This window comes from Thalassophryne amazonica, chromosome 12 (genome assembly GCF_902500255.1).
Source record: "Thalassophryne amazonica chromosome 12, fThaAma1.1, whole genome shotgun sequence".
NCBI classification, from domain to species: Eukaryota; Metazoa; Chordata; class Actinopteri; order Batrachoidiformes; family Batrachoididae; genus Thalassophryne; species Thalassophryne amazonica.
In genome coordinates this window covers 6,275,734-6,297,681 of record NC_047114.1, presented here as the reverse complement: position 1 = coordinate 6,297,681, position 21,948 = coordinate 6,275,734, and the positions used below count along the sequence as shown (strand labels likewise).

At 42.4% G+C, this 21,948-nt stretch overlaps 1 protein-coding gene across 3 annotated transcripts in view; it reads right to left on the bottom strand.

Moving 5' to 3' along the window:
• Positions 1–312: 312 nt before the first annotated feature.
• Positions 313–21,948, bottom strand: part of pitrm1 (pitrilysin metallopeptidase 1) — a 94,008-nt gene continuing 72,372 nt past the window's right edge. For 2 of the 3 annotated variants that reach the window (XM_034182378.1, XM_034182380.1), the window contains exons 20-27: positions 21,529–21,629; positions 21,337–21,457; positions 21,196–21,258; positions 7,219–7,331; positions 5,214–5,339; positions 2,081–2,226; positions 1,767–1,869; positions 313–559 (exon numbers count right to left, since the gene is read on the bottom strand). In XM_034182378.1, the coding sequence (XP_034038269.1) occupies positions 466–559; positions 1,767–1,869; positions 2,081–2,226; positions 5,214–5,339; positions 7,219–7,331; positions 21,196–21,258; positions 21,337–21,457; positions 21,529–21,629 (867 nt within the window). In that variant the 3' untranslated portion in view covers positions 313–465. Of the gene's footprint in view, positions 560–1,766; positions 1,870–2,077; positions 2,227–5,213; positions 5,340–7,218; positions 7,332–21,195; positions 21,259–21,336; positions 21,458–21,528; positions 21,630–21,948 lie in introns of all 3 variants that reach the window. The other variant, XM_034182379.1, reaches the window with a different exon arrangement.

The window sequence follows — 21,948 nt, the reverse complement described above, 5'->3', positions numbered from 1 at the left end:
TACAACGGAATTTCGCCAGGAGCTCGAGTCAATATGTGTTTTGAGAAATGTTTATTTGGGTTGCGTAAGGATTTGTATTAGTTTTTAACATTTAAATGTGCAGTATGGTCCTTTAGTTCTGACCTTAATTCAGGTGTTCATGTGAGCCATGTGTGCGTGTCGGGATCTGTTCTACACGCAGAAAATATCTATCAGAATGTGAAACTGTGCTGCTGCTGTAAAGAGTTTAAACTGTAACAAACGTATTAAAACCACATTAAAACCCTTCTGCTTCATCTTGTTATTTCATAAATGACCAGGAGGGGGCGGCTGTTACTAACACTTAAATTTTTAATCTCATTGTTATAAATACAAATATCACAGAATGCGTAGAAACAAATTCTAGAACACTGATTTTTTTTTTGAACACCATGACTTTTTTCTTTTTAGTTCAGTAAACAGGAAGTGGAGTTTGTTTTTGTCACATTATTTTACAATCCATGAGGGATCTTTGTTAATCGTCTCGTTGTCTGGACCCAGAATGGTGACACCGCCTGTCCTCTGACCCACGTTGAGGTACCTGCAGTGGAACAACAACCTGATTCAGACCGTCCACACAAAACAAACACAACAAACATTCAACTATAGTAAACAATCACTAACTGTTACCGTTACCAAGACGATGAGAAATCTGTACGTTAATATACTCCGAGGTTATTTTGGTGCATAGTTCCAGAAGGTGAAAGGCGTCGACTGGGCCGAACTCGCGTGCGTCCAGGGTGCACCAGTGTGGCAATAGAAGTCTCAGTGCTTCTTTTTTTTTTTAACATGTCCAGAATGCGCGTTGCAACAGACTGACTCCGCACCATGTTGCAGACGCGCCTTGTTTGAGTGACAGTCAAATGTGGCTGAAGTGGAGCCTGAAACTGTGTAGCCAAAGGAGGCTGTAAATTTCAGAGATACTTGTTAATGACTGATTTCACACGCTCACAATCAATCATATTACTGTAATTACTTGATTCACCCAACTGTTTATCCGCAGTGTCTGAATATAGCCGCGATCTGTGCATTGCTAATGTCAAGCCAAGGCTCAGATACTGCAATTACACAATTTAGCCTCAAAATTTTATGTTTTTTTACAGTTTTCCTCAAGGAGGCGCTAGGTTACCATGTAAAAACGGCACAGACAGTTGTGTTCAATTTTAACAACAGATGAACTTGTGCTGGTGTAACATGATGAACTGCACCATCCCTCGTTAGCCTCGTCCTGTAAAATGATCAAATCCTCAGCTGAAAGAACCCGTTCCAAAAACAGTCATAATACAGGGCCACTTAGCTACCTCAACCCAGTTAGCAAGTTGGTAGTGCAAAACCTGAATTTTGAGCTAACTGTGAGAACATCCGTGATGTTTGATATTTCTGTGGAATGTCTGCTTGCACACGGACACATAATTAACAGCTCGGTTTCCAGCCCCGCCCATTTGCTACATAGCATGGATTCAAATTAGCAACACGAATAAGCCCTTATGAGGTGGTGGAATAATTTTGGCGCTAACTGAGCACGAGCACAAAGAACACTTAAGAAAATAAAAAAACAAAAAACATTATTTGAATGGGCTACTTTTATTTGTATCTGGTAAAAATAGAGAAAAAGTTTGGCATTTGGCAGGATTCTAATTTAAATCAACTTCAAAAAACAAATTCAATTAAAGAGCTGAAAATACAGAATTAAAGTGCAACTTAAACTCTGAACAATAACGGTACTGTCACGATGGATTTGTTTTTACCGTTCAGCCACGCCCACCAGGTCTTTGTGATTGACAGCGAAGAGTTTCTCTCTGTGGTTCTGTTTCATCTCGTCTGTGATCCCGCTGAGGAAGTGATCCATTCCTGACACACACACACACACACACACACACACACACACACACACACACACACACACACACACACACACACACACACACACACACACACACACACACACACACACACACATTTAAATTAAACCTTTTGAATGTTTAATTTTTTGAGGGGAGAAAAACATAAGAACATTTTCCTCTGATTAAATCACGTCCGTTGGGCAGAAGGAGGCTCTGACCTTTGTCTGATGGTGCGATGGGGGCGTCGACCGCAGAGAAGACGGACAGCTTGGCCTCATCGATGTCCTCCTCTGTGAACTGACCCGTCCGGGCCCAGTTGACACCTTTACGGAATGCTGACAGAGTCTGCACTGAGTTTGGATCCCTGACAGTCAGGAGAAAACAAATAAATGCCGTTTTAATCCGATTTCCCTCCCGGACAAAGAAACTTTCCATCAGACTGATTCCTTCAGTCGGATCCTCTTCTCTTCATTTAATAAATGTTTTCATGTTGATTTCAGTGTGACGTCGACTGTATCTGAAATAAAGTTTCATTCACTGAAGGATGTCCAAAATTAATTTCATCATTATTAAATGAAAGTGTTTTTAAAAAATGCTATCGGAAATATAAAAGTCACTGTTTTTAAAGAGGACACTGTGCTACATCTTTTAATCATCATTAAACTTAAAATGACGTCTGTGACATATGTCACAGACATCCTGGCATGACATTGGCTCCTCCCCTACTTTAGTCCGTCAGCCAGTAGTCAATTTTGACCTAATCAACACTACTTAGGAGGACTAAACAACACTATTCAGCCTCAGTGTACCATGGTGACACAAATGTATGGTGGCCATTCAGGGCGGTAACTATAGCCAGGTAGGGTCAATGAAGAGATCACACACGGGTCAAAATTTCCAAAAAGGTATAGTTTTCACCATCAAAGTTATTGGGAAACATGTCATAGAATCCAATGAATGTCAACCTTGTTTGACCTTTACTTTGGAGACCAAACACCCAACATGGTCAAAACCATTAATCCTATGAGCTCACCCAGTAATTTTAATCACTTTTTACCAAAACTGGAGCAACTTCAACTTTTGAGCCCTGGACAAACTGAAATTGACCTTCATCAGCTGTGAAGGAGGCCAAAGCACAATATCTGTCTCATATTATTTCGAGCAGTTGTCATCGTCCCAGTGTGTTATTTCAGACTATAAACTCAGTTGTAAATCCACACACCTCTGTTTTGATGGATGCTACAACCACAACCTGTGAGGAGTTTCTTCAGTTTTTTATTGATAAGGTTTCATCAGTTCAGCCAGAACGCTGATCAGAGCTGCAATGTTGAGTTGTCTGCTCCTCGTGCACATTCTGCTGTGCTCGAACAGTTTGAGCCCATTTCTTTTGCATCTCTCGCTGATGTTGTAAAACACATAAAATCTCCAAGTTGTCCTTCAGATGTTCCAGCTAAGGTGCTGAAGGAGGTTTTTAATACTGTTGGGGCGGGTCTCTAACTTTTATCAATGCTTGTCTTAGATCAGGGTCTGTTCCAGCTGCTTTTAAACATGCTGTGGTTCGACCTCTTCTTAAAAAACCTCACCTGGACTCATCAGTTTTATTTAATTTTAGACCTGTGTCTCATCTGCCATTTCTATCTAAGGTTTTAGAAAAGGTTGTCTTTTTACAGTTACAATCATTTTTAGAAGACAATCTCATCCTTGAAAAATTCCAATCTGGGTTTAGATCGCGACACAGCACTGAGTCAGCACTTTTAAAAGTTCATAATGACATCACTTTGTCAGTAGATGCAGGGAATCCTGCTGTGCTGGTTCTGTTGGACCTCACAGCAGCCTTTGATACTGTGGATCACACAGTACTTGTTTCCCGGTTGGAACATTTTATTGGCATTCATGGTACTGCACTTAAGTGGTTTAGATCATATTTGGCTGAAAGAAGCTTTTCTGTCATGATTGGGGACCTTTCCTCATCAACTGCTCCTCTGTGCTGTGGAGTGCTGCAGGGTTCTGTCCTTGGGCCGATTCTATTTTCTTTGTACGTTCTACCATTGGAGTCAATTATAACCCAGCACAACCTGTCCTTTCATTGTTATGCAGATGATCTGCAAATCTATCTGCCTGTGAGGACTAATGGGAGTGATGCTTTGTCATCATTAATTGTATTCGTGATGTAAAGCAGTGGCTGTCCAAAAACTTCCTTTACCTGAATGATGGTAAAACTGAGATCATGGTGTTTGAGCGCACTGGCATACCAAATGTGGTAACACCAAATTTTGGTGCTTTGGCTAACTATGTAAACCAGCTGTCAAGAATTTGGGAGTGATATTTGACAGCTGTATGAGGTTCGATCAACAGATTAATTCTGTTGTCAATGCTAGTTTTTTCCAACTTCGCCTTTTGGCTAAAATAAAGCACTTTCTCAGTAGACGTGATCTTGAGACGGCCATTCATGCTTTCATCAGCTCCAGACTTGATTATTGTAATGCACTTTATTCGGGCATTAATCAGACGTCTCTTGCACATCTCCAGTTGGTGCAGAATGCTGCTGCTCGTATTTTGACAAACACTTTTAGACATGAGCATATTACACCCGTCCTGTACTCACTCCACTGGCTTCCATTTTGTTTTAGAATTGATTTTAAAATTTTAAAGTTTGTTTTTAAAGCTATTTATGGCCTTGCACCTCCCTACTTGTCTGAAATTTTAACTTTGCGCACCTACAGTAGGACATTAAGGGCGTCTGGCCAGCTTTACTTAGATGTTCCAAGGTCAAGATATAAACGCTGGGGTGATCATGCTTTCGCGGTAGCTGGCCCAAGACTGTGGAATGAGCTACCTCTTGAGTTACGTACTATTCCTGACCTAGCACTTTTTAAATCTAAATTAAAGACTTATTTATTTAAACTGGCTTTTAACATTTAGTGGGGAGGTGACATGTTCTGTTATTTTTATGTTCTTTTTTATGTGTTGTTTTAAAATTTTATATGTGTTTTATTTTTGTAAATTTGTGTTTTTAATGTTAAGCACTTTGGACACCAGTCGGTGCTGTAAAGCGCTTTATAAATAAATGTTGATTGATCACCATTTTTCCATTTTTACCCCATAACTCCAAAACATTCCGCCACAGACAGTCCAAACTATACCTTTCTTGGATCTTTATGATCAGACAAATATTTAAATGTTGACCCCTATGTAATTATTCATTAACCCGTACCTAGCTACAGCTACCACCCTGGATGGGCAGCATACGTTTTGTGTAGGTCATGGCACACTGCGGCTGGCAGAAAATCAGTAAATACCGTGGTGCTCTTTCATTATTTCTTTATTTGATTTATTACACCCGCCACCTACCTGTAGGAGTAAAAGTAGAACAAGCCACCTCCGCCCATCCTGGCCCCACCCCCATAAGCTCCGCCCTTCTCTCTGATCTCTCCGTGAAGGAATTTTGCTGTCATCATTCTCGCCAAGACGCACAGGCTGACAGAAGAGACAAAATGATCACAAAGTGACACACAAAGAGTCACAACTGCGACTAAAACACAATTTACACCAAAATCCAGACGTAACTAATAATTCACAGATTATTAAGTTAATCAACATTTTGTCCGATTTCAGTTTCTGAAATGTGAAGATTTTCTGTTTTCTGACAGTTAATTGAACATCTTTGGATTTGAGGATGTTATATTGACCAAGTAATTCATATTATATGGCCTGACCTTTAATGAACCAAATTAATCTGTAAGAAAGCAGAAAACATATATCCATTATAATCAAATAGATAAACTTTTGTGTTCTGTTTATTATTTATACACGGTCACATTTTTGTTGAACTTCAAGCAACTTTGTCAGAATTCTTTCATCCCATCAGTTCTTTGTGACATTATAAGGTTAGTAAAATGCACAACAAAGAGATGAAAGAACAACCATCTCACAATCTGAAAGAAATTTTTTCCTCAAAAAAAAAAAAAAAAAAAAATTTGTCTTAATCATGTGACTAATAATGAATTCATTTATTCGGCACACGGATTAACAATAACAAAAACTCATAAAAAGAACTTAACAGTGTACCTGTGTGGCTGAAAGGGTTTGGGCAGAAGTGACTTATAAATACCCTCCCCTTATACCATAAAAAAAATAAAGAATGTATAAATATATAAATATGTGTACACTCATATCAACAATACCAAAGAAATGTGCATGAACAATATAACTTAATCAATGCACTAAAATTTCAAAACAGACAGACAAGCAATAGTGCACAATCCCAAACACAATAACAAAATCAGTAAACCTAATTCTTCAAACTATAACGAGTAATTTTATTATTTTTGTAAAGCCTTTTAAAGCCAACTAAGTTACCAAGTCATTTAATATTATCAGGACAATTATTCCAAATGTCAACACCTTTAACGGAAACACAATTACTTTTTACAGGAGTTCAGATCAAATTATAACTGGAGTCCCTCATTTTAAACAGATCCTGGACATGCTGAGGCAAAAGTTTATTTTTAACTTTATACACAATTTGTATAGTGATGTAATCAACTAAGTCCCATAATTTTAAAATTTGCAAACCAGCAAATAATGGATTCATTGTCTCACGATATGGTGTGTTACTGATAATTCTGACAGCCTTCTTTGGCAACAGAAATATTGTATTAGTATTAGTTTTATATATGTTTCCCCAAACCTCAACACAATATGTCATATATGGAACAAGTAATGAATGATATGAAATAGTAAATTAATGTTGGGAGAGGGAGCCTTGTGCTTTATGCAGAAATGCAATGGACCTTGACATTTTAGATTTACCGTAATTAATTTGTGTTTTCCTGCTTAATTTATTTAACACCAAGAAATTTTGTATCACTTACAATTTCAATATCGTGTAATAATAAATGTCTGCTAAGTTCCTGGATTTATTCCCAAATATGATACACTTAGGTTTACCAAAATGAAGCGATAATTTGTTTGAATCACACCACTGTTTAAATTTCTGTAATTTATTCTCCATCGTGTCCAGAAGTCGGCCCAAATGATCCCCACTACAAAACACAAGTGTATCATCAGCAAATAAAATGCAACTTACAGACTTGGAAACCAAACATATATCATTACTATACAAAAGAAACAGCAATGACCCAAGGACTGAAGCCTGGGGCATCCCACAAGTAATCTTCAAGAATTCAGAATTTGTCCCAACATCAACACACTGGTAGCTATTGTGTAAATAGTTTGTTATCGAATCATGTGCCAATCCCCTGATACCATACTTCTGTAATTTGCTGTGATGCCGTAATGGCAGCACGAGTAAGAGGTCAAAGGTCAGGCGCTAAGACATTTCCAAAATATTCACCTGGCATAGTCGTCGTGGCTGAATGGCACCGCTCGGATGCACTCGCTGACAAAGTTACAGGAAAAAGGAAACGGGAAGAAAGTTTTCATGGGACATGGCTGGAAGTTCAGCTCCTGGTGACCACAACACAAACACACAAACAAATCAGCTGCTAAATAAGCGACTTTCTATTTCATTCCTCCTGACCGCCAGAGAGCGGTGCTTTAGCACCTGGATAACTACATGTGCGCAGCAGAGGTCGAGAATATATACCAACAAAGTCACGCCATTGAATGTGACCTGGGTGACGTCACTGGTTGTCTTTATATACCAGACGCACCCAGCGCTCACTTCTTTTCTACATTCTCGCATTCTTAGAGGTTGAGAACACATTTAGCTGCGATTGCCGCTCTCGCTTGTAGCCTCGCAACCCACCTTCGGTTGGAGCTACGTGCACTGCACACATCCTCCAGAGGCTGCGAGACAACGGCTTCACCGTTTTTTGTATTCTTTGACGCCTGTCGTGAGTACACCGCCTTTGCTGCTGCCCTGCTGGGTATTTTTCTGTGTGCACATTAGCTGTGTTGTTTCGATGAAAGCTGGCTATTTGTTTAGTTGTGTCACTAACCCCGTTAACTACGTGGTAGTGTGTGTATCAGAACCAGTATAGTGTACTGTGTTGGGCTTGCCGTGAGTGTTTTCCACTTCTTGAAGTACTTCGTCTGCACTGCCGCCATTTGCTAAGTTTAACAGCTCTGCTAGCAGCTAGTGTTGTCGTCGTTGCTCTAAGTGACTTAGCACTTGGGCTGTGAGTTTTTCGGCTGTGTGCATCGTGTTATTACTGTGGCTGTGAGTGTTTCACGCTCCGGGCCTTGTATTAGCTTTTACACTGTGAGTGTTTCATGCTCCGTGCCTCGTGCCGAGTCTGCGGCTGGAGTGCTTCACGCTCCGTGCCTCGTGCCGAGTCTGCGGCTGGAGTGCTTCACGCTCCGTGCCTCGTGCCGAGTCTGCGGCTGGAGTGCTTCACGCTCCGTGCCTCGTGTCGAGTCTGCGGCTGGAGTGCTTCACGCTCCGTGCCTCGTGTCGAGTCTGCGGCTGGAGTGCTTCACGCTTCGTGCCTCGTGTCGAGTCTGCGGCTGTGAGTGCTTCACGCTCGTTGCCTTGTGTCGAGTCTGCGGCTGTGAGTGCTTCACGCTCCATGCCTCGTGTTACTATTTACACTGCATGTGATTCACGCTTTGTCTTTCCATTTGTAACCATCACGGCTTGCGTTAGCCATCTGCACGCAGTCCACAATGTTGACAGGGCCTTTGTTGCATGGCTGTAGTACCTGTTTGGCTCCCTTGAGCCCAGATGATGGACATATGTTTTGCCCCTCGTGTCTTGGGATCGGACACCTGAGGGAAGCCCTGACTGGCGATGCCTGCCTTAATTGTGCCAGCATGCCACTGGCAGAGAGATCTGCTAGACTTGCGGCATTGGAAAGTGGAATATCTAGTGCGACTCTGGCCTCCAGCCCCAGGAAGGAACCAAAGCGCCGTAAACGCCCACATGCAGGAGCCCCTTCTGCTAAGAAGGTTACTCATGACCATGCTTTGGCTGAAAAGGTCGAAACGTTGACTTCTGAGTTTGCTCAGATTAAGTCCTTGCTTCTGAATCTACAGCCTAGGGATGCAGTGACAGTTCCTGTTGTCCCTAATGAGGCTGATCAGACCAATGTAGTTACTAAGCAGGAGGAAGATGTCGTGTCTATTGCTGCAACTGATTCCTTGTACATGACAAGTGATATAAACTGTGTGGAGGATGAGGATGAGAGGGGTCTTTCTCCAAGCCATTCATTAGTGGGCTCTCATACCTCTGAGGCAGAGTCCATGCCGCAAACCAGACCTGGACTATCCTTTGTCAAGCAAGCTGTTCAGTTGGCTTTATCCAGGCTTGGGGTCGACAATCCCCCTGCGGAAACCACCGCTTCAAGTGCCTTTTTCAAAGTCACTCAGAAGCCTGAGTTCAACGTTCCAGTTTCACAATCATATATCGAGGAGCTTCACCGATGTTGGGCGGACCCCAAATCATTGACCCATCTATCACAGGACTGCAGAGCCCTTAGCTCTATGTGTGATTCGGCGCAGTACGGTCTGAACCGTATGCCCGCCATTGACATCATTATTGCGAACCTGGTTGTGGCTCCAGCTGATGCTGCTCGACCAGATGCCCGCTGCCCACGTCCTCAGTGTAGGGTCACTGATGACCTCCTCACCAAAAGCTATGACATAGCTACTCGCATCGGTCGCCTAGGCAACTCACTGTCCCATTTAGCCCTTGCCCTCTCAAAGTCTTTGAGGGAGGCAGAGGTTGATGATGCTACGCAAAGTCTTAGTGATGCCTCACTCCAAACCTTTGCTTATATGTCCAGAGAGCTTGGCAGACTGATGTCAACCCATACCATCACTAGACGTCAGGTGTGGCTTGCGCAGTCCCCCCTATCCGAATCCTGCAGAGGCACACTCCGTTTGCTGCCGGTTCTTCCAGGCCAAGTATTTGGACCTGCGGCCCAACAAACTTTGGAGCGTGCTGTTGAGAATAGTAAATCTCGGCAACAGTTTGTTGACCTACACCGGTCTTCCAGACCTCAGCCAGTCAGACGTGCTACAGCTTTTCACTCTACATCCAGGCTTCCACCGACTCCCAGAGCTGCATGTGCTTTTGCAGTTGAGGGCCAGCTCTCCCAGCAGCCTGCTTTTCGTGAGCCTACGGGCAGACCCCCGAGAACTGAACGGTTTCACAGAGCTTCCAGTAATCGCGCCCAGAGGTCCTCAGGGATGTGAGGCAGAGGTGGTCGGGTCTGACTGCCAATGTTTGGCCCCCAGCCGTTTTTCACGAAATCAACTCAGCCACTGGGAGGCTCAAGTTCAAGACCCATGAGTCATTTCAACCTTGTTCGAAGGTTACAGAATTCAGTTCGGATGTCGTCCTCCAAAGTTCAATGGGGTGAGGATGACTGTTGTTTCCAACATGGTGCAGTCTTGTGCCCTACAACGGGAGATTTTGGAACTCCTGGAGAAGGGGGCCATAGAGCCAGTTCACAGATCAGACCAGCTCAGGGGGTTCTCTTCAATTTACTTCCTTGTTCCAAGGAAGGATGGCGGCTTTCGTCCTATCCTAGATCTCTGACGTCTGAATCATTATATCAAAGTGCTGCAGTTTCACATGCTCCGCACAGTAGACGTCCTTCAAACTATCACACCAGGAGACTGGTTCACAAGTGTAGACTTAAAAGACGCCTATTTCCATGTGCCAGTGGCGCCTCATCACAGGCAGTTTCTCCGCTTTGCTTTCGAAAGGGGGTCGTTTTGACCATTGGGGTTTTTACGTAATTATTGTATGGCCTTGCCTTACAATATAAAGCGCCTTGGGGCAACTGTTTGTTGTGATTTGGCGCTATATAAATAAAATTGATTGATTGATTGAAGGTCAGGCATACCAGTTCAGGGTGCTTCCTTTCGGCCTCTCTCTCGCCCCTCGTACATTTACCAGATGTATGGCTGCAGCAGTAACCCCACTGCAAGCTCTTGGATTAAGAATCCTACCCTACTTAGACGATTGGCTTGTCTGCGCTCTGACTCAGGAGCAGGCGCACAACGACACAGCTCTTCTACTGAACCATGTCTCTCATTTAGGACTCACAGTGAACTTTGCAAAGAGTTCTCTTGTTCCCAATCAACAAACGACCTTCATCAGCATTGCCATCAACTCCCTGACTATGACTGCATCGCCATCCCCGCAGAGAGTGGACGATGTAATTTGTCTCGTCTCACACATTCAACGGGCTGTGACGCTGCCTTTTGGTTTGCTGCTCCGGTTGATGGGCAAATTGACTGCAATGTCGCTAGTGGTACCTTTGGGACTTCTGTTTTTACGTCCCCTACAGATTTGGATCAACAACCTAGGCCTCAACTCAAAGTTGCATCAGCACAGGCTTTTACGACTCTCCAACCAGTGCCTCCTGCACCTCAAACCCTGGGGGAACGTGGACTTCATCTGCAAGGGTGTCCCTCTAGGCTCTGTTCCTTCTCGCCGAGAGGTGGTTGTTACAGATGCATCACTCAAAGGTTGGGGGGCTGTGTGGAATCACAGGATGGTGAGGGGTGTCTGGAGTCCCCAGGAGAGACTCCAACACAAACGTGCTGGAGCTTCACGCTGCGCGACTGGCTCTCAAGCATTTCCTCCCGGCCCTGAGAGGAAGACCTGTTCTTGTCCGGTCGGACAACACGTCAACAGTCTATCACATAAACCATCAGGGGGGCACCAGGTCCAATCACTCATTGGCAGAAACTCGGAAGCTTCTCTTATGGGCGTTGCCTCGCCTTCAGAGTGTCAGAGCAGTTCATCTGCCCGGTGTACAGAACAGCGCAGCGGATTTACTCTCCAGACAGAAACCACCACCGGGAGAGTGGAGACTGAACCCGATTGTGGTCCAAATGATCTGGCAGAAATATGGTGCAGCGGAAGTGGACCTTTTCGCTTCAAGCACCTCGACGGTACTCCCTCTTGGAACCAGACAGCCCACTGGGGCAGGATGCATTGGCTCACCCGTGGCCGGATTGCCTCCTTTATGCCTTCCCTCCTCTCCCGCTGCTGATGTGCTGATGTCATATACCAACACAGAGCAGAGTAGCTACCTAAACTCTGTAAGGGAGATAGAGTATCTCGTCAATAGTTTTACATCCTCATTGAAGACAACTTTGGATGCTGTAGCTCCTCTGAAAAAGAGAGCTTTAAATCAGAAGTGTCTGACTCCGTGGTATAACTCACAAACTCGTAGCTTAAAGCAGATAACCCGTAAGTTGGAGAGGAAATGGCGTCTCACTAATTTAGAAGATCTTCACTTAGCCTGGAAAAAGAGTTTGTTGCTCTATAAGAAAGCCCTCCGTGAAGCTAGGACATCTTTCTACTCATCACTAATTGAAGAAAATAAGAACAACCCCAGGTTTCTTTTCAGCACTGTAGCCAGGCTGACAAAGTCAGAGCTCTATTGAGCTGAGTATTCCATTAACTTTAACTAGTGATGACTTCATGACTTTCTTTGCTAACAAAATTTTGACTATTAGAGAAAAAATTACTCATAACCATCCCAAAGATGTATCGTTATCTTTGGCTGCTTTCAGTGATGCCGGTATTTGGTTAGACTCTTTCTCTCCGATTGTTCTGTCTGAGTTATTTTCATTAGTTACTTCATCCAAACCATCAACATGCTTATTAGACCCCATTCCTGCCAGGCTGCTCAAGGAAGTCCTACCATTATTTAATGCTTCAATCTTAAATATGATCAATCTATCTTTGTTAGTTGGTTATGTACCACAGGCCTTTAAGGTGGCAGTAATTAAACCATTACTTAAAAAGCCATCACTTGACCCAGCTATCTTAGCTAATTATAGGCCAATCTCCAACCTTCCTTTTCTCTCAAAGATTCTTGAGAGGGTAGTTGTAAAACAGCTAACTGATCACCTGCAGAGGAATGGTCTATTTGAAGAGTTTCAGTCAGGTTTTAGAATTCATCATAGTACAGAAACAGCATTAGTGAAGGTTACAAATGATCTTCTTATGGCTTCGGACAGTGGACTTATCTCTGTGCTTGTTCTGTTGGACCTCAGTGCTGCTTTTGATACTGTTGACCATAAAATTTTATTACAGAGATTAGAGCATGTCATAGGTATTAAAGGCACTGCGCTGCGGTGGTTTGAATCATATTTGTCTAATAGATTACAGTTTGTTCATGTAAATGGGGAATCTTCTTCACAGACTAAAGTTAATTATGGAGTTCCACAAGGTTCTGTGCTAGGACCAATTTTATTCACTTTATACATGCTTCCCTTGGGCAGTATTATTAGACGGTATTGCTTAAATTTTCATTGTTACGCAGATGATACCCAGCTTTATCTATCCATGAAGCCAGAGGATACACACCAATTAGCTAAACTGCAGGATTGTCTTACAGACATGAAGACATGGATGACCTCTAATTTCCTGCTTTTAAACTCAGATAAAACTGAAGTTATTGTACTTGGCCCCACAAATCTTAGAAGCATGGTGTCTAACCAGATCGTTACTCTGGATGGCATTTCCCTGATCTCTGGTAATACTGTGAGAAATCTTGGAGTTATTTTTGATCAGGATATGTCATTCAAAGCGCATATTAAACAAATATGTAGGACTGCCTTTTTTCATTTACGCAATATCTCTAAAATCAGAAAGGTCTTGTCTCAGAGTGATGCTGAAAAACTAATTCATGCATTTATTTCCTCTAGGCTGGACTATTGTAATTCATTATTATCAGGTTGTCCTAAAAGTTCCCTAAAAAGCCTTCAGTTGGTTCAGAATGCTGCAGCTAGAGTACTGACGGGGACTAGCAGGAGAGAGCATATCTCACCCGTGTTGGCCTCTCTTCATTGGCTTCCTGTTAATTCTAGAATAGAATTTAAAATTCTTCTTCTTACTTATAAGGTTTTGAATAATCAGGTCCCATCTTATCTTAGGGACCTCGTAGTACCATATTACCCCATTAGAGCGCTTCGCTCTCAGACTGCGGGCTTACTTGTAGTTCCTAGGGTTTGTAAGAGTAGAATGGGAGGCAGAGCCTTCAGCTTTCAGGCTCCTCTCCTGTGGAACCAGCTCCCAATTCAGATCAGGGAGACAGATACCCTCTCTACTTTTAAGATTAGGCTTAAAACTTTCCTTTTCGCTAAGGCTTATAGTTAGGGCTGGATCGGGTGACCCTGGACCATCCCTTGGTTATGTTGCTTTAGACGTAGACTGTGGGGGGGTTCCCATGATGCACTGTTTCTTTCTTTTTTTGCTCCGTATGCATCACTCTGCATTTAATCATTAGTGATCGATCTCTGCCCCCCTTCTCGGCATGTCTTTTTCCTGGTTCTTTCCCTCAGCCCCAACCAGTCTCAGCAGAAGACTGCCCCTCCCTGAGCCTGGTTCTGCTGGAGGTTTCTTCCTGTTAAAAGGGAGTTTTTCCTTCCCACTGTGGCCAAGTGCTTGCTCATAGGGGGTCGTTTTGACCGTTGGGGTTTTTCATGGTTATTGTATGGCCTTGCCTTGCAATATGGAGCGCCTTGGGGCAACTGTTTGTTGTGATTTGGCGCTATATAAGAAAAAAGTTGATTGATTGATTGATTGATTGATGTTGACACTGCACAGGATAGATCAGAGCAGCCACAGGGTGCTGCTGGTTGCTCCATTCTGGCCTGGGAGGATTTGGTTTCCCATGATTTACAAACTCCTCGAGGGAGAACCTTGGGCTCTCCCGGAGAGGAAGGATTTGTTGTCACAGCTACAGGAGAGGATTTGGCACCCTCACCCAGAACGCCTTCAACTGTATGTGTGGCCGTTGAGGGGCCAGACTCCTTGTTAAGTTCTTGTGACCAGGCTGTTGTTCAGACTATCCTTAATTCACGTGCTGCTTCTATCAGGGCTTTGTATGACAACAGATGGAAGCTGTTTGCGCGGTGGTGTGAGAAACAAACGTTAGACCCGGAGCATTGCCCTGTGCCTATTCTCCTCAAATATTTACAAGAACTGCTGGAGAAAGGACTTTCTGTCGCTACCTTGAAGGTTTATGTTGCTGCAATCTCTGCCCGGCACGTCTACGTTGATGGCCGGTCAGTGGGTTCACACCTCTTAGTGTGTCGTTTTTTGAAAGGTGCTCTACGTTTGCGGCCTCCAAGGCTTGCACGCGTACCTTCATGGGACCTTCCTCTAGTCCTGGAGGGTTTAAGCTTATCCCCTTTCGAACCAGTTGAAAGTGCTGATCTTAAATGGGTGTCAGTGAAGACTGCCTTTCTACTTGCACTGTCTTTGGCTAAGCGGGTGGGAGAGCTCCATGCCCTATCAGTCGCTGGGGACTGTTTGCGATGGAATTCTGACGGATCTGGGGTTACGCTGTGGCCTAATCCATCCTTTTTACCCAAGAGAATTTCAACTTTTCATGTTAACCAGCCAGTTTCCTTGGCTGTGTATGTCCCGCATTCTGATCCAGGATTATCTGTTTCAGGTTCCCTGTGTCCTGTCCGAATGTTGAAGCAGTGCATTAGTGCGACTGCCGGGATCCGGAAAACGGATTCCCTGTTTGTGTGTTACGGTGTTCACAAAAGAGGCTGTGCTGTCTCAAGGCAGCAACTCTCGCATTGGGTCGTGGATGCCATTTTACAAGTATACAGGTCCAGAGGTCTTCAGCCTCCTAAGGTTACGTGCCATTCCACCAGAGGGGTGTCCACCTCCTGGGCTGCACTGAGAGGTGTCCCTTTGAGTGATATTTGTGCTGCTGTTATGTGGGCTTCGTCCTGTACCTTCGCCCGCTATTACAGACTGAATGTGGCTGCTCCTCCTGCGGTGACTTCGGCGGTGTTGTCTGCCTTCACTCCCCACTGCTGATGCGAGGTGAGTGTGACTCTTCGTGACCTTGTTGGTATTAAGTCATCCAGGTGCTACAGCACTGCCCTCTGGCGGTCAGGAGGAATGAAATAGAACCAGAGTTACGAATGTAACTACGGTTCTATGAATTCCGGATGACCGCCAGAGTTGCTTGTCACTCAGAGTCTTGCGAGTTCATTCCGAAAAGAAGCGAGCGCTGGGTGCGTCTGGTATATAAAGACAACCAGTGACGTCACCCAGGTCACATTCAATGGTGTGACTTTGTTGGTATATATTCTCGACCTCTGTACTGCGCACATGTAGTTATCCAGGTGCTAAAGCACCGCCCTCTGGCAGTCATCCGGAATTCATAGAACCGTAGTTACATTCGTAACTCTCGTTTTCCATACACACGCATTTCCTGATTTACCTAAAAAGTACACTCAAACTCATTTCATGTTTTGCTCATATTGGTGTTTTATGGATCTTCCCAAAGTTTGTGGCAGATCCATATGATGAAACAGACGCTAAACATTAAATTAAAACCACACTTTATGAACGGCTTCTATTTGCTCTTGAACTGGTACAAATACATTTGGAGGAGGTCCCTGAGGTCCTCTTCTACTTTCACCACTTCTACTCCTTGAAATCACTCTATTCCACTGGGCTCCCTCTCAGTCACACACATGTACTCAGTCTTGCTCCTACTGACTTTCATTCCCCTTCTCTCCAGAGCATACATCCACCGTTCCAGGCTAGACTCAACCTGCTCTCTACTCTCACTACAGACCACAATGTCATCTGCAAACATGGAGCAGGGATGAGAATGGGTAAAGAAAAGAAAAGGAAAAAAAAAAAAACAAAAAAAACAAACAAACAAAAAAAAAAAAAACTCTGAAACTATTCTTGAAGTGTCTTTCCTTAACCTACAATGAGCTCTAAAATATACTGGAACTTCATGCAAGTATGTGTAAATTATTTAAAGAGATTAAAACCTGTCAAAACAACAATATTTGTGGTATAAAGCAGTGACTTTATTAATAATTACATGTAAAATGTATGCTTACAAATTACTGCCCCATAATAAATTCCTAAATCACACCATGTGAGTTTGCAGCCTGACTACTTATGCCAGTCTCCAGGAAAAACCCACAGGCACACCAAAATATAAAATAAAAATAAAATTGATGCAGGCTGATTTCAGCATGCAGGCAAAATATAAATATAAAAATATTTTGGAATGGTTTATCTATTAGAGTAAAACCTGAAGGAAATCAATTGTAAGGCCTGAAAGAAGTTTCTGTAGAAGTATTTTAACCATAAGGTCAAGTGAGAGGGGAAGTGCTTGCTTTTTAAATACTTGAAAGACGCTGGACTCATCGAGAGGATTTCGTGATGCTATAACCGGCTGATGCAGCAGGTGGCAGCAATGTAACAATAAGGATGCCAGTTATATACCACAAAAGAAGGGTTCGTTTGTTTTGCTGTTCTTCACTCGGTCACGTTTTGAGAAAAATCACGTTTCGTGTCAAAATAAAGCCATAAAATACTTTTTTTTGTAAGTTAACGGTTTTATATGACAAAATAAATGGAACATGAAAACAAATTTTGAGAAAAATCTGTATACAAAAATGCTTGTTTTGCAGTCCTGAATTTCACTTCAGTACATGCACAGTATAAATAACTGCACCACACTTAAAAATTTCAGTAATTGTAAAGACATTTTAACTGCACAAATAGAATTACTGGACATGCACCTGAGCACTGGATGTTTGGTCGCTGACCAGCGTCAGGAGCTCAGCACTCCCCCTTACTGGTACAAGTGCTGTGGGCTTTGGGGCTTGCTGTGCCTCTTCCGTGTTCTTCTGGACCCGGGCAGATTAGTCTGTTTAATATTAACTTTGGTGACATGTTTCTTTGTCTTGCAGTGTTGTTTTGTTGATGAAATCTGAACATAACGCGCAGAGAGATTTACCGGGAAGCTCAACCTTGTAGACAAATTCAGAGTCTTGCCTTTGTCATGGGTGCAAGAAACTGAAATTGTTTTGACTGAACATTTTCTGTAAATGGACAGTGAGGCGCGAGGTCCCCTTGGGGGGCCGGGGGCATGCCCCCTAGGAAATTTAGAAAAAATTGTGCAATTTGGTGCATTCTGACAGCAGTTTGGTCGGTTTTTGTTGGTTTAAATCAGTGGTATTTGACTCTTATACTGGAACAAAATATGGCTTAAATCTTAATTTTATTAAAATTTATTTTATATCTTGTATGTATGTATGGTCTATTTGAAGAGTTTCAGTCAGGGTTTAGAATTCATCATAGTACAGAAACAGCATTAGTGAAGGTTACAAATGATCTTCTTATGGCCTCAGACAGTGGTCTTATCTCTGTGCTTGTTCTGTTAGACCTCAGTGCTGCTTTTGATACTGTTGACCATAAAATTTTATTACACAGATTAGAGCATGCCATAGGTATTAAAGGCACTGCGCTGCGGTGGTTTGAATCATATTTATTTAATAGATTACAATTTGTTCATGTAAATGGGGAATCTTCTTCACAGACTAAGGTTAATTATGGAGTTCCACAAGGTTCTGTGCTAGGACCAATTTTATTCACTTTATACATGCTTCCCTTAGGCAGTATTATTAGACAGCATTGCTTAAATTTTCATTGTTACGCAGATGATACCCAGCTTTATCTATCCATGAAGACAGAGGACACACTAATTAGCTAAACTGCAGGATTGTCTTACAGACATAAAGATACGGATGACCTCTAATTTCCTGCTTTTAAACTCAGATAAAACTGAAGTTATTGTACTTGGCCCCACAAATCTTAGAAACATGGTGTCTAACCAGATCCTTACTCGGGATGGCATTACCCTGACCTCTAGTAATACTGTGAGAAGTCTTGGAGTCATTTTTGATCAGGATATGCCATTCAATGCGCATATTAAACAAATGTGTAGGACTGCTTTTTTGCATTTACGCAATATCTCTAAAATTAGAAAGGTCTTGTCTCAGAGTGATGCTGAAAAACTAATTCATGCATTTATTTCCTCTAGGCTGGACTATTGTAATTCATTATTATCAGGTTGTCCTAAAAGTTCCCTAAAAAGCCTTCAGTTGGTTCAGAATGCTGCAGCTAGAGTACTGACAGGGAGTAGAAGGAGAGAGCATATCTCACCCATATTGACCTCTCTTCATTGGCTTCCTGTTAATTCTAGAATAGATTTTAAAATTCTTCTTCTTACTTATAAGGTTTTGAATAATCAGGTCCCATCTTATCTTAGGGACCTCATAGTACCATATCACCCCAATAGAGCGCTTCGCTCTCAGACTGCAGGCTTACTTGTAGTTCCTAGGGTTTGTAAGAGTAGAATGGGAGGCAGAGCCTTCAGCTTTCAGGCTCCTCTCCTGTGGAACCAGCTCCCAATTCGGATCAGGGAGACAGACACCCTCTCTACTTTTAAGATTAGGCTTAAAACTTTCCTTTTTGCTAAAGCTTATAGTTAGGGCTGGATCAGGTGACCCTGAACCATCCCTTAGTTATGCTGCTATAGACTTAGATTGCTGGGGGTTTTCCATGATGCACTGAGTGTTTCGTTCTCTTTTTGCTCTGTATGCACCACTCTGCATTTAATCATTAGTGACTGATCTCTGCTCTCTTCCACAGCATGTCTTTCTCCTGATTCTCTCCCCTCAGCCCCAACCAGTCCCAGCAGAAGACTGCCCCTCCCTGAGCCTGGTTCTGCTGGAGGTTTCTTCCTGTTAAAAGGGAGTTTTTCCTTCCCACTGTCGCCAAGTGCTTGCTCACAGGGGGTTGTTTTGACCGTTGGGGTTTTTCCGTAGTTATTGTATGGCTTTGTCTTACAATATAAAGTGCCTTGGGGCAACTGTTTGTTGTGATTTGGCGCTATATATATATTTGATATTGTCTGTGTCAAGTTTCCATAGATGGACTGACAGTCTGTATTAACTGACTAATTGTTTTAAGTCTATATACTTAAAGACATAACTACTGTCAATGAAAAGTCTTTTGCCACTATAATTTAAAACTGATGCAATAGTTAAAAAATGAAATGAAAAAAAAAAAAGACTATCACATATCAAGACCACATATTAATGCCAAATTCCACCAACAGACCAACTGAATTTTAAATAGTGTTGTGAAATGCTATCACCAGAATACAGCCCTTTAAAATGCCACCAGTTTTAATATAAATAATAAAATTCATAACCAATGAACACCTTTACAGTATTTAGCAGTGCTTTTATTTGACCTCAAAATATTTTATTTTACAAAATATATCTAGTCAATTTTTGAACTGATTAAAGAGTAAAAACTGAATAAATCAATCGTAAGGCCTAAATGAAGTTTGTGTAGAAAGTAATTTTGCCATAATGTCAAGTGAGAGGGGAAAATGTTGGCTTTTTAAATACTTGAAAGACACTGCACTCATCGAGGATTCAGTACTGCTATAATGGACTGATGCAGCAGGTGGCAGCAGTGTGCTGCCATTAAGCACCGTAGAAGAAGAGAGGGGTACGTTTGATTTTATCACCGGGACACACGTTTTGAGAGGAGTACATTTCATGTCAAAATAAAGCTAAAGTGTAAAAACAGAAGGAAATCAATTGTGAGGCCTAAAAGAAGTTTCTGTAGGAAGTATTTTAGCTGCCTCCACTGGAATGTCATCTGGAGCAACTGCCTTTCCACTCTTCATCATCTTCATAGTTGCCCTCACTTCATCCTTACTAATCTCTCGGACTTCCCAATTTACTCTCTTTTCATCCTCTCAGCCTTTTCTCTCTCTGATGTTCTTCATTCATCAGCTCCTCAAAATATTCCCTCCACCTTCTCAACACTCTCCTCACTTGTCAGCACATTACCATGTGCATCTTTTACCACCCTAACTTGGTAAGTTGTCCCTTTGTCTGCCCAGTTGCTACAAGTCCTTTTCTCCTTCCTTACTGTTTGTTAACTTCTTGTACAGCTCAATATATGCCTCTTCCTTAGCTCTGCCACTTCTCCTTTCACCTTGCACCACATCACGTTATACTCCTACTTTCTTCATCTCTCTGTCTATCCCAATTCTTTTAACACAACATAATTTTTTTTTCACATTGTGGTGGTGGTGGAAGCTGTGTATGCTGCAAAATTAATAGGCTGTCAATTATTACAGCTCATAATTCTGCCAAGACCCAAAAATCGAATATATATACATATATATATATACATATATATATATATATATATAAAACAAAATTTAAAACAGACAACATTATTTTAAAAAGTCTATTTTTGAACGATTTCAATGCACGGGATGTCCCGTGCATTCAAAAGTGTGCATTACTCCCGGGACATTACTCCTGAGTATGTTGCATCCCGGCGACGTGGTGCATTTTATACCTTGGGTCCAGCCTGAATGATTTTGCGTGAGAACGCTGTCAGCGCAAACCCTGCGATTTATTCTAGACCAGGACCAAGGTTCTTACAAAGCTTCCTAAATTCAGGTCATCAGTTTGTATAAAAACAAACACTCAAATATTAATGTTAGAAACTTTGTCTCGCTGAACTTACGGAGACCAGTTTCCGACTTGATCCAGATCCAGGTCCAGAGACATTGTGAGGGTCCAGTGGTCTCTAAGTAAAGCGGTGGGACAGAGAAGATGAAAGGATGTTTTATTATTAGATGTGAGGGTGACAGTCTGGTCTCCTTACCTCGATAACATTGGCTCTGGCAGGTTTGTGCTCTTTCCTGTTTCCGGAGATTTCCTGCAGGAAATTTTCCAAATGTGTGATGGACTCAGACATTTTTTGTGGAGGTGCGTTGACAGCACACCTGCAAAGATCTGAGTTTTAGATTGAAAAAGGAACAGGAGCAACTGTAAGGCGTGATGTCAGCGGCCGAACCTCATGGTGAGAGGGTTCAGGAGGTGCTTTTTGATTCTGGGGAGTTTTCGGATGACTGAAGAGAGATCCGACATTTCAGCGATCCGCTTCATAAACTTCACCTAAAGTTCAAATAAAACAAACACCTTATTTTCACAAAGGGAGACAAACACACAGCAATGAGAAATTAAACAATGTCATATTGCTAAAAACAAAAGTCCAGAACTGGGAAATATGACTAAAATAAAGACTGTCAACTATGTCTGTCATAGTTGAAGTGTACCTATGATGAAAATTACAGATGTCTCTCATCTTTCTAAGTAGGAGAACCTGCACAATTAGGGACTGACTAAATACTTTTTTACCCCACTGTACATATTCTGATGATTCTTGCTATGTGACGGGGGCCTTACATTTTTAAGTTGACTCGACATTTTATTT